At 31.2% G+C, this 13,604-nt stretch overlaps 1 protein-coding gene across 4 annotated transcripts in view; it reads right to left on the bottom strand.

Moving 5' to 3' along the window:
- LOC136975971 (dynamin-like) overlaps positions 1–13,604 on the bottom strand; it is a 104,200-nt gene that overhangs the window by 66,969 nt on the left and 23,627 nt on the right. For all 4 annotated transcript variants that reach the window (XM_067271159.1, XM_067271161.1, XM_067271160.1 and 1 more), the window contains exon 3: positions 8,330–8,479. In XM_067271159.1, coding sequence (XP_067127260.1) covers positions 8,330–8,479 — 150 coding nt within the window. The remainder of the gene's footprint in view (positions 1–8,329; positions 8,480–13,604) is intronic.

Here is a 13,604-nt window from a genome sequence, read left to right as displayed (position 1 = left end):
ACATAACAACAAGTTGATTGCCTATCATATGACAAACTATATAAAATACTATTGAAAAGTTATACTTGTAAAGTTCACTTATCTATTTCACTATAATACATACAAGGAAAATATGGTTTCATTAATTTCTTACTTTTTGTAAATTAATACTGATGATTTTGTAATTCAGCTGTATCTGTTTCTTGTTCTATAAAATATAAAGCTGTGCAAATTTTAGTTTCATTTTGTTGTGGAATGAACAACATTCATCAATTACATCTTCATGAAAGAGAATAGTTTGGTTCAACTCTTCACAAAACATGAGAGCAGAATGTTTTAGTTTTGTGCAATGCCATCCTTGAAAAAAAGCATTTAGTTTACATCTAGACTGTCTGTTCCAATGACTGTTGAGTAAGTTGCTTTTGATGAGATTGGAAATTAACTCTGCATTATTCTTTAATTTGCTTTTGTGGTGCATTCAATTTATTTATTTTTAATTAGCATTCAATCAACAAATTTTCATTTTCAAACTGCAAATGATCAATGACTTCTTGGCTTTGCCTTGCTTGTCAGCATATCAGAAAGTTCATTTTTTTTAATCATTCCTAATCTTTTGTAGTTAATCTCAACATTTATTAATCATATTCTACTTAAATCATTTGTTATAAATATCTATTTCTTAACTGTTATATGGCTACCTTGAATAATTTTTTTTTATTCTTCCTTTCAGTTATAATCAACTGTAACATTGTTTTCCTTTAAGTCATAATTATTTAAGTAATCTAATCTTTTCATCTGTATATAATTTTAATATTTATATGATGATTCCTATAAATTCATTTTCTAGCACTTATTTTGTTAGGATTAAATTTTTTTATATTTTTAAAACTAAAAATTATTTACATACATGAATTATATTTGGGAAAAGTTATCAAATTATCTCTAAACTATTCATTACACAATTTTTTTCCTCTAATTTTAAAATAATTTATTCTATTTTATTTTTTAAAAATCAGATCACACTGCATAAAATAGAATTCTTTAAAAACTGCTTTAATGGAGAAACAATAAAAATTTTGCATCAAGCACTTCCTGAGTATTTTTGAACCCTCAGATCATCAATTCAAAAATTGACTAAGAAATAGTCAATTCAAAAGTTCTTTAAAATTCCATTAATTCTAAAAGTCAAATATATTCTAAATTCCATGAAACTCAAAACAGCTGAGCAGAGAAATTCTGATGTCTGAAATAGAGAGGTTTGAAAGTGCTAAGACTCAATGTACAGTTATTATTATTTTTTTTATAATAATAAAGTGTTTTAAACTTTTTAAACTTTACAGTGGGACTGAAATTAATTTTATTAAAACATGTATAAAATTTAAGAAAAACTTTTCACCTCTTCCAACTTTTGAGGTAATTAACCCTTTCCAGGCTGGCGATTTACAGCAAATAATTGAGTGGAATTCGTCATGCGGCGCATTTTTTGCAGTTTTTGGATAATTTTTAAATCGCGATATTTTGCTTTAAAATCACGCTATGTTTAATCTGTTTCTAGCGTTTGATTAAGAACATATTACAGTTTACGACTGTTTAATTTTTAGTTTAATAGAAATTTAAAATAATATTAAAATTTGAAGCTTACGAACAAAAGAAAAAAATAATTAATTTACAGAAAATCGCTAAACTTTCTATATTTGTTAGTTAGATACAACTGTATTCTTTTAAATAAAAGAAACCGCAGTTCTCTAGCTAGAGCGGGGGAGAAGTTATTGCCATTATTTACACTATGTCTCTAATTACTTGGCAGGGAGAGGGTCTAATTTTACCGAAATATTTATGGCCCAGGGGTGGTCACAAAACACTTTTTGGCTTAAACAAAGTCAATCGACCTACAGAATAGCGAATCAAAGCTAAGATCGCTGGAAAATCGAATATAACGCAAAATAATCGAATTTTTTGATTAATTACACCGAAAGGCGTTTGCCGCATCACGAATTAACGGCAAGTCACGTGACATACGCCTAAAGGCGTATAACTGCATGGAAAGGGTTAAAGAACACCAAACAATACTTAAAACAGGATACCAAATGTATTTTGCCAAAGTGATATTTCTGAGGCCTTTTTGGTGATGATTATACAATTCTATCCACATGCAGTTTATTTCAAGTTTACAATTCTATCCCAACATGCATTAATGTTAATGCCATTATTTAAATTATTATTTATTTTTCTTTTTTATTATTGCAAAATGTTCTTTAATTTTTCTTTTAATGATGTCTTTTCTTGTTTGTACTATTTAATAATACATGGAAAAATTAATTTCCCAATCTTTTCTGACATATGGAGGCTAGTACAAACAAGAAAAGACTTTGATTATCTGACTCCATCAGTTTTAAGATAAGAGTTCTTTTACGAAATAATTTTTTATCTTTTAAAGTATATTTATTTTAATGATATGTTTTTCTTTATACAAAATTTAATATATATCTGTATTAATGTTACAATTTGTTTCACTACAACATAAATACTGTGGTGATGTCACAACTCCTAATAGCTGCTTGATACACTTTTAATCAATTTTTTGAGTAATCTCTTCATTTTTTCCTGTGTAATATTTACTTTGATTTTCACAAATACAAAATATCTTGTAAACTACTACTGCTGTTTTAAGTTTCATCTTTTCTTTTATTTATTCATATAATAGTCTTGATACTCTATTCTTTTGAGAGGAAACTAATACTATAGAAAATTTATTAAATTCATCTTAAAATAGGATATGTTGAAAAATATAAAGTGTTATTTGAAAGTTCTTTAATTACCTGTGAAGAGAGAAGTTTTTTCTTGAATTTTATAAAATTTTTATTATTTTTTTTCTATTAAAGTAGTTTTTTAAAGATTATGTTATAATTCTATACTCTTCTTCCAAAGATAAACATTACAGTATTCAAAATAAAACAACTTATTGAAGAAGTTAAAATTATTCATTTAAGAGCTATTGTGCAAGAAAATTATATAAATTTTAACCTTTTTAATTATTACTTTTATTTTTATTATTGTATTTATACATTCCTTTTCATTTTATTTCATTTTATCATCATTTTGACAAATTTTTTTATTATTATTTTTTGTTATACTTTGATAGTTTTTTAACATTGTTTATTCTGTTTACTTGGTTTTAATAAGTATTGGTTAATTAAACTAACATTTTTTGGTAAAATATCTGATCATCTTCAGCTTATAACTCAATTAACATATTAAAATTGTGTAATCTGTTAATTAAATTGTTGTAAATTGAGAATGGTCAAATGTTTGACCAAAAATATTTCTTTTATCTGAACTAACAATTATTTTGCTTCTTTATTTATCAATCAATATGTGTACCAAGTTATTTGAACTTTTATGAAAATTGTGAATAATAATTTCAAATCAGTTTAACTCTACAAACAAAATTAAACTTTTCTAAATTTCAGTTTCAAGAAAATTACATTTTGAGATTTGAAAAAAATAATAAAATTAACATTTAACCACTTACTTTTATTCTGTAATCCATGTATGATTGTAATGAAATTAATACCAAATCACATTTTTAATACAATAAGGTGGATACTTTAATAAAATTTTTTACAAATTTATTTCATACATCTACTTTTATACTAATTTTATAATTCTGCAAAAACTTGAAATTTATTAATTACATTTTATTTTAATTTTTGATATAAAAATAAAGTTATTTTTCCTAATGTTTTAAAATTTAACATTGGTTAATGACAAGATAATATCTCTGCATTTATTTTTGTTTAATAGCCCATATTATTATTATTATTATTATTATGTTGGGTGTAGCGGGTTATACTCGGTTGACACTGGTGGCTGTGCACTATGCCAGACCAGAGTTAAGGCATAGCAACCAAAACAAAACTAAAATTAAATAAGTGTCAGTGTCAGTATTCAGGAATTTCCTAACAATATGGCATGTACTCAATATTGTGGCCTTCTGTAGTGTGATGTATGTGTTTCTATTCAATTGTAATGTTCCTGGTTTTGTGTAGTGTGTATGGTATCACACCTGTACAGGAGAGAACAACAGATACAATAAGCACTCTATCCATCCTCCACAGATGCCTTACTTCCTGGACGAGTTCTGTGTACTTGCTGATTTTTCCAGTGAATGTGTTTTGTACATTGTGAGTGTTTGGAATGGATATGTCTATAATGTATGTGATTTTATTGTGTTTGTCAATGAGTGTGACGTCTGGTCTGTTGTGGTAAATTGTTTTATCTGTGATAATGGCTCCGTTGTAGTACATTTTGTGTGTTGTTTTCCAATACTGTCTGTGGATTATACTTGTATTATGGTTTGTAGATGTCTAATAATTTGTGTTTCTCTGTAGGTTCTTGGTGTATTATATTTGCTACTTGATTATGTCTATGTAGATAATCTGTCTGTGCCAAGAGCTTGCAACCAGAAGTGATGTGTTGTATAGTTTCTGGCATAATGTGATATTTTCTGCATATGTCATTCATGAGTGTTGTATCTTTGAGTATGTGTTTTCTGTAGTTTTTAGTATTTATGACCTGATCCTGTATGGCAATCATGAATCCTTCCGTCTCCCCAAAGAGGCATCCCTGAGCTAACCAGCTGTTTGATGCAGTTTTGTCAACAAAATCCTGGGCCAGGTCGTAAGGATGCCTGCCATGGAGTGCCTTTTGAGCCCACGATTGCTTAATGGTGCCTATGCTTTTTATATGTTGTGTCGTGTCCATATGTTGTGAGTGTAAATTTAATGGTGTGTTATTTGAGTCTGCTAGAGTTACTGCTTTATGTAACTGTGATGTTTCTTGTTTTCTATGGAAAAACTCTCGCAGTGACTATATTTGTTTGTAGTGATTATTATTATTATGTAAATGTTAGCAATATAAAAATACTATTAAATTACACCAATCTGATTCAAATACAGCAACATTATACTAAATTTGCATTTCGTTTATTGTAATTTTACTTAAATTATTAAATGAATATATTATAAAAAGAAAAGTATTAAATAAATAAAAAATTAGTTATAAAATATAAGAATTTGTTCAATATTTTTATTCAGATGTTCAAAATTAGAAATGTTTTTACGAAATGCATTTTTTTTTTGTGTGTGTGTTTGTTGTCATTTGAAATATTGTTTTTTTTTTTAAATTTGTAATCATTTTAAAAGAAATGTAGCTTTTAAAAACATTAAAAAGTATGTTTGAGTGTGTTTATTGAATTGGTTATATGGTTTTATATGTAGCTATTTTTTGAAAATACAATTAACGAATCATAACCATAATAAATCAATGTTTTGCAATAAAAATGTTGATTTTATAACAAATCTTATTGGAAATAACAACCATATCTTTCTAAACTGTCAAGTAAAATGATACTTATATTGATTAAGTTATTTTGTGATTATAACATATAAAGAATTTTGATGTCATTAAGATCCTGTTCTCATCAATTTTCAATTAGGTTTCTTAAAATATAAGAAATGAAGAAAATTTTACATTCAAAAAATGCATAGCAAATGCTATAGTAGAATCAATCTTCTTTACACACCGGGATTCAATACAAAAACACACTTACATAAGAACCAGATAACCGGAGTGGTTTATATTAGGGTCGCTAACGTTTTCGTAGCCCCGTCTGAGCTGAGCTCTTCTTCAGGCTTTGTAGTAATAAATATAAGCCGAACGTTGAATTTCGAATATATTTCCCTTTTGGAAAGAACAGTGTTTCGAATTCTGCCACATGTAAACGTTCCAACATACTGCACGGACTGGCGATCGTTTCGTTTAAAAATATGTTGGAACATTTATACATGGCAGAATTCGAAACACGGTTCTTTCCAAAACGGAAATATATTCGAAATCCAACGTTCGGCTTATATTTATTACTACAAAGCCTGAAGAAGAGCCCAGACGGGGCTACGAAAACGTTAGCGACCCTAATATCAACCACTCCAGTTATCTGGTTTTTACGTAAGTGTGTTTTTGCTATAGTAGAACTTTTTTAAATAAAAAATGTCAAACATAATAAAAAAAATATAATTTATTATGTTTGAATTCTTCCCGGCAAATTTTTAATATAATAAAAAAAAAGTTTATGCTTGCAATTTCAGTATTTATTATAGATTTAGCTTTATACAATGATTATAACTTTACACACTGCTCAATAGCACAGGTGGAAACTTTAGCTATTTGTATGAGCTTAATTCACATTAGGCATAGGAAGGACAAAAGACACTATTTACACTATCGCATTTATTCTGACAATTGGGTAGCTTTACACAGGATTGCGAAGTCTGACAGTGACTTAAAACTCATCCATTCATACACCACATTCTCAGACAGACAACATTAGAACAGATTTCCAATCAGTCCCGGGTCCTGCAGGGTTTCTCGGCAATGAGACCGCTGACTGTCTTGCCAATTGAGCTGCAAAGTCTTCAGTCACTAGTACTTTCACTTACATTCCTACCTCGTATATCAACAATCATGTCAAGAAGCGAATCTTCATTTTCTGGCAAGACAGCTGGGACTATGACACTACTGGTAGGCTCACCTACACTTTCATCTCTAAGGTTGACAGTATTGTGATTCTTTGCCACTTTTATCCTAGTTACACCCTGACTCAGCTACTTACAGGACAGGGCAACTTTAAGCAATACTTGCATAGATTTAACCTTGGGGACAATCCACAATGCAATTGTGATATTCAGGAGGACCAAACACTTTTTCACTTACTTTTTTGCTGCAATAGGTACAATCACATTAGGGATAGTTTAATGAGATTAATGATGAGTTTAATGCTATTTTTGAAGGGTACAACTGGCCTTGCAACTCACACCAACTCATTCACAGACATACAATGTTCCATCATCTACTAACATTTATATCCCTTACTGGGGCTCTTGAGAGCACTCACTCCGGGGGCATGGATGGCAATTAGCTTTCCCTTGCTTTGTTTCAACTGTTGGTATATAGTTGCCTTTAACTTTGTATTTTAATTCTTATTTTCTGTCTTCTTTTTCAGTCTAAATTCGGTTAGTCCTAGTTGTAACTTGGATTAGGGACCATAGCTTCATTTTTGGTTAGGTTAAATTAGATTAGGGTTTGTTAGCTTTAGTCGTCTGGATAGGTTTGTCCTAGGTTAAGACAGATGTTAGTTTAGTTAGTGAGTAAGTTAATGTTAAAAATTAAATAAATAACTAAAATAAATAAATAAATAAAAATAATTGGAAAAAAAATTCAGGGTCTTGCTCGTTTGTCTTCTGTCAATTTGTTCATCTTGTCTAGTTTGTCATTGTGTTCATTTTTCGCACTGTCTGTCTAGTTGTTACATAGTATAAAGATTCATGCTCGCATTCAGTTTTATTAGTATTAAGTACATAAAAGTCTTCCTACTAACAGCCACTTGGCACTATCTTCTACACTTAGCTATTTGTGGCAGCACTCAATTACTGGTGTTCGTGACACTCAAGTTTTCTTTTAGACCTTTTGGGGGACTACGGCCTTGCAGCCTAAAAACTGCATAGTATTAGTTTGTTCATGTGTGTGCACACAATATTTCAAAAATAAAGGACATTTAGAATATCTATAGCATATCAACTATCATTTAAGTTCATAAAATAAAAATCTGTGCAGAAAATCTTATTTAATAACAATATTCAATGCTGACAACATGAATCTCAGTTTTCCTTAAAAATGATACTCAAAATTTGGTAAAAATAATGTATTAAATAAAATTTAAGGATCTGTAAATAAACTATTATTTTATTTTTAAAACAACTATTACTACTAAAAATAATACAAACAAATTGAAAAACCAAACTTATGTATTATAGCTATAATTATTATTTAAATAATTTTAGATACTGTATTATAATGAAATTGTATGTTTACATATGTATACATATGTAAATATACAATTGTATACAACAATAACATATGTATACATTAATTTATTTATATAAAAAACTTATGTAAACAAACAACATCACTAAAACCTGATACATTATAAAACTACAAGCCAATGAATGCTGAATGTCATCAGGCTAGATAACGGCTATACTACTAATAAATTATGAAACAATTTGGTACTAGAGGGAGGCATTAAGTGCCATCTCTTAATAAATTTAATAGTCATTATTTTTAATTAAATAATGTAGAATTACTGGAAGAAAACAATCAACCCGGAGTGAAATTTCAACTTGCAATTTCTTCTGTAAAAAATATTTAACATTATTTTAAAAGTAACTTTTTATATCTCAAATTTTTAACTGTCATAAAAGTTTATTTTCAATATTCAAAAAATATAATATACCATTTGGAGAATATATCCTTAAGTTAATAGGAAGTGATGAAATTCCTTTATTTGATCCAGTTGTGCGATCTGTTTCATCTTCAATTTCTTTTCTGATCTGATCAAAATCAGTGTACTTTTTACCTCGTGTATGAAGAAATTCACCATATTCTAGACAAAAAAAGTCACATTACTAAACAATAAACATTTTTTAAAACGTAATTGATTAAGTTATATAAATATAATTATAAAATAATTTACATCATTTTAATTTAGATTTTATATGTATTAAATTATTAATATTAAACAATAGGTAAGTGGTAAGTAATTGACAACCTATACATGTGCTATTACACATATATAGATTATTTTATTATTATTTTAATTTTGACAAGTGCAAACGTTCCAAAGAGTTCACTGAGTTCAGCGTTATATCCACATTTGCTTGTCACAAGTACTTTCGACGAACCTTACTGTCGCCGTCATCAGGCGAGTTCATAAATTTGCCGAAAAAACTTTAAATGGAACTAATCCGATGTAGAATAGAACGGATAAAGCTTTGCCAAAACCGTTAAGAACGCAAAAAAAAAAAAAAAAAAAAAAATTCAAGACGTTCGAAAGTCAATCGAGCATCTGGCTCCGCGACTAGCGACGCTGCGCATGCGCAGACCCGCGCTCACGCTATACGTATGTTAGACAATGCTAAAACGTGCTCAAACGCTTGTACAGCATGACCCAAACATTGGGCAGATCAAGAGTGGGAGTGTTGCATGCGTCCAGAGTGGTGGTAAGGAGGGATTCCCAGATGAAAACAATTTTTCTATCCTTGCAGCTCCTGAGCATAAGCGCTTGTGGCCATAGCGAATTGTAACCCTGTTCGAGTACCTTTCTTGTAAGCTCTGTGGTGTGCCTACCCCTCGCCACATCATCTTGGTGCTCGGCAAGGCGGCTGGCAAGCATTCTGGTGGTGGCCCCGATATATCGTATGCTTACTTCCGTTGCGAGATTTTCCAGCGGGACAGCATAGACCCCCGACTTCTCGAGCGTGGAGAACTTGTATCTATCGTTGCAAAGAAGCTTGCGTAAGCTTGGAAGTAGAGCTAATGGTATTACTAGGTTGCGCTTTCTAAATATTCTGCAGATACGTATTGAAAGGGGTCCGAGGTATGGCAACGATGTTTGAACCACAGAAAACTCCCTCTTGCTGCTTAGCATGGTGCTTGGAAACAATGATTTCTTTACCCTACTGAGCACATGTGTAAATTTTGCACGTGAGAAGCCAGCCGTGCGTACTGCCAAACTGATGTTGTCTAACTCGATATTCGTCAGCTCCTGTGTGGAGGAAAGCAAAAATGCCCTTCTAATGAGGGAGGTGATTGCGGCGTTGACGTATCGAGAAGGCTGAAAGGCCTCTGCTGGGACGATGTACGGAGCTATGTTGGACTTGTGGTGTACTGAGAATTGTAGACCTTCCGGAGACTTACATATACGCAGGTCTAAGAACGTTATTGCAGCATCGTTTTTTCTCCTAGGTAAAATTAATGGAAGGGTATACACTTGAGAGCTGTTGCTTAAAGATAAGAAAGGCCTCTTCTGTGTCTTCCCATGCTACTAAGATGTCATCTACATAGTGGAGATACAAGCGTGGGTAGCGGATAGCAAGCGGGGAATCGAATGTTCTGCGCTCTATCTTTCTCATGACGAGTTCTGCTAAGATGGCAGATAGAGGAGAGCCCATGGGGATTCCTTGCTTTTGTAAATAAATTCTCTGGTTGAAACGGAAGTAATTATGCTCGGTGACAAAAATGAGCGCATCCCGTAAATCAAGCACCTGCTGGATGCTGAAGCCGGTTTTTAGTAGAAGAGAGTTGGCCAGCATTAAGGCCTCAAAGGTGGGTACAGAAGGGTATAAAGAAATTACATCTAGCTTGTAGAAGGTGTAGGCGTCATGTCGCAGAGCTCCGATGCTTGACACGATGGTGGACTTGGCAATAACAGAAGAGGGAGTGATGTGTGGGGAATCCAGAACTATGGCGTGCAGAAATTTAGCGAGTGCTTTCTCTAAATAGTAGGTAGGATGAGATTGTTTGTTTACTAGTGGGCATAGCAGCCAATTTGCTTTGTGGGTTTTGGCTTTGGCAAACCTTTATCCATTCTATTCTACATCGGATTAGTTCCATTTAAAGTTTTTTTGGCAAATTTATGAACTCGCTTGATGATGACGACAGTAAGGTTCATTGAAAGTACTTGTGACAAGCAAATGTGGATATAACGCTGAACTCAGTAAACTTTTTGCAACGTTTATACAGTATTTGGCATGAAAATTATCGTAGCGATATTTAAGAGATGGAAATCGCTAAAAGCCTCTTTTACAACTTGCTGAAACTAAAGAAACAGTGGCACAAGCAGCTTGCCCAACTTCACTTCTTTCTAAGCTGCAGAACGCAAAGGGTGGTAACTAAGTCTATTTCCCTAAAGTACAAGGCGTTTCCACCATGCCTACGGTGGTACCTTTTGAGTGTGGAAAGGTCTCTACTCGTAAAGCTAATCAGGAGTAAACGGAAGTGCCTCGCAGAATATTTAGGAAGAATAAACGCATGTGCTCAGTAGGGTAAAGAAATCATTGTTTCCAAGCACCATGCTAAGCAGCAAGAGGGAGTTTTCTGTGGTTCAAACATCGTTGCCATACCTCGGACCCCTTTCAATACGTATCTGCAGAATATTTAGAAAGCGCAACCTAGTAATACCATTAGCTCTACTTCCAAGCTTACGCAAGCTTCTTTGCAACGATAGATACAAGTTCTCCACGCTCGAGAAGTCGGGGGTCTATGCTGTCCCGCTGGAAAATCTCGCAACGGAAGTAAGCATACGATATATCGGGGCCACCACCAGAATGCTTGCCAGCCGCCTTGCCGAGCACCAAGATGATGTGGCGAGGGGTAGGCACACCACAGAGCTTACAAGAAAGGTACTCGAACAGGGTTACAATTCGCTATGGCCACAAGCGCTTATGCTCAGGAGCTGCAAGGATAGAAAAATTGTTTTCATCTGGGAATCCCTCCTTACCACCACTCTGGACGCATGCAACACTCCCACTCTTGATCTGCCCAATGTTTGGGTCATGCTGTACAAGCGTTTGAGCACGTTTTAGCATTGTCTAACATACGTATAGCGTGAGCGCGGGTCTGCGCATGCGCAGCGTCGCTAGTCGCGGAGCCAGATGCTCGATTGACTTTCGAACGTCTTGAATTTTTTTTTTTTTTTTTTTGCGTTCTTAACGGTTTTGGCAAAGCTTTATCCGTTCTATTCTACATCGGATTAGTTCCATTTAAAGTTTTTTCGGCAAATTTATGAACTCGCCTGATGACGGCGACAGTAAGGTTCGTCGAAAGTACTTGCGACAAGCAAATGTGAATATAACGCTGAACTCAGTGAACTTTTTGCAACGTTTATACAGTATTTGGCATGAAAATTATCGTAGCGATATGACAAAGTGCATTCTCACTTATATAAATTCTGCTAATTTAAATTAATTTTGCTTATTTTTTCATTAAATGTTCCAAATTTAAAAAAAAAAAAAACAGATTTTTTTTTTAAAACATGATAAAATATGTCAGTTTAAGGAACTGTGTATAAAAAATTAAAAATGTACTACACATTTTAAAAATACATATATTTGTCTGTAGTCCTTTCAACTCCCTTTTATATATAATGCTTCTAATCCTGATTTCTCACTAATCCAGTACAATAAATTTAAACATTTAAATACAGTTTAATTTAGTTCAGATTAGATTAGATTAGCAAGAGTTGCTAAACTACATTTATATTTTAAACTTCAATTTAAACCAAATATATAAAAAATTTTTAGATTAATATAGTTTAACTCAATTTAAACAATATTAAAGTCAAACAATATAGATTTCAAAATACACCAGTTTTAAAAATTATGTGCATTAATAAAAAAATAATTGTTTCTATTATTATTATTATTTATAAAAAAAAAAAATCTGTATTCTAAATACTTAAATTGCAAAATATAAATTTTGGTTTTTAAACATTGAAAAAAGGGCATTCAACATGATTTTTATAAATTGATCAATCTATTACTAAGTAATTAAGCAGACAAAACCAAAAATGTTTTTTGTTTCTCACAACTTCTCACTCTTTTACATTAAAAATATCTTAAATATTGTAACGTCACTAATTCAATATGTTATGAGAAAGCTTTTTTTGTGTTATCATCAGTTAATTTGTGAAATCAGTTTAAATTTTATAAAAGCTAATTCTAAAATTAAACTTTCTACAAATTAACTAAATTTTAAAAATAGTTTCTTCAAATAAGAAGAAACCATTATAAATTTTTTAAAAATAAAAGATGAATAAAATGAAAAAAGAAATTAATAGTAATTCCATAAATTTTTCATGCTGTTTTTTAATTATGTTTTGAATGATATTTAAAAAACCAAAAATAAAAGAAAACTATTAAAATTATTGGGCTGCAATTTGAAAAAATTGTAGATCTATAAATTTCCCCTGTTGTCTATCTGTAACTCTTTCCTTAATCTCAAGAACAGAGTTAGATAGATGAAAGACAAGACCAGATATGGAAACCTTAGAGGCAGGAGGCTTCAATTAATTATATACAAACTTCCAATACAAACTAGACGTCATGTTATTTCAATTCAAAAACTTTTCCTGAAAGGTGTTAGATAGATGACTGACACAACTTTATTGTTAAAGGAAAAGTATTATGTACTGTACAGGAGCAAGTCACTACTAACTTGAGGTGGAGAGCATATATTTTAAATTAAGTTAATTAAAAATATGATTAAAAATTGCAGCCAAGCATTGTGACAATGTTACAATAAACAACTGAACTGTTTGAATATTAATTTTTCAAACTGTTTTATAGAAAAATTATTAATAGAATTTTACTGAAATTAAAAAAACACATCAAACTATTCATATAAAATATCAATAACTTTCTACATAACAGATGTTCAGTAAAAAATGCAATGAGCACACAACAAAGCAAGAATGCTGCCCAAACCAGCACAAAATACAGGATTACTATCATTTTTATATTATATAAAAAATTTTAACTGTTGCTCATTAATGTCTAATTAAATAGGAATCTTTTTTCTATTAGGTATTGTTTCTCTGTCTAGTCAACTTACCAAACACCCAATATATTAAATACTATTATTTTAATAATTCTGAACACTGTGAATTAACAAATTAAAAAACTAAATACTGACTAAACAAGTAAAAGGAAATTCCTGCTTAGTTATAAAAT

This window comes from Centruroides vittatus, unplaced genomic scaffold (genome assembly GCF_030686945.1).
Source record: "Centruroides vittatus isolate TY-2023 unplaced genomic scaffold, ASM3068694v2 contig_392, whole genome shotgun sequence".
NCBI lineage: Eukaryota > Metazoa > Arthropoda > Arachnida > Scorpiones > Buthidae > Centruroides > Centruroides vittatus.
Note: the sequence above shows the minus strand (reverse complement) of the source record. Positions and strands in the feature narration are given on the sequence as shown.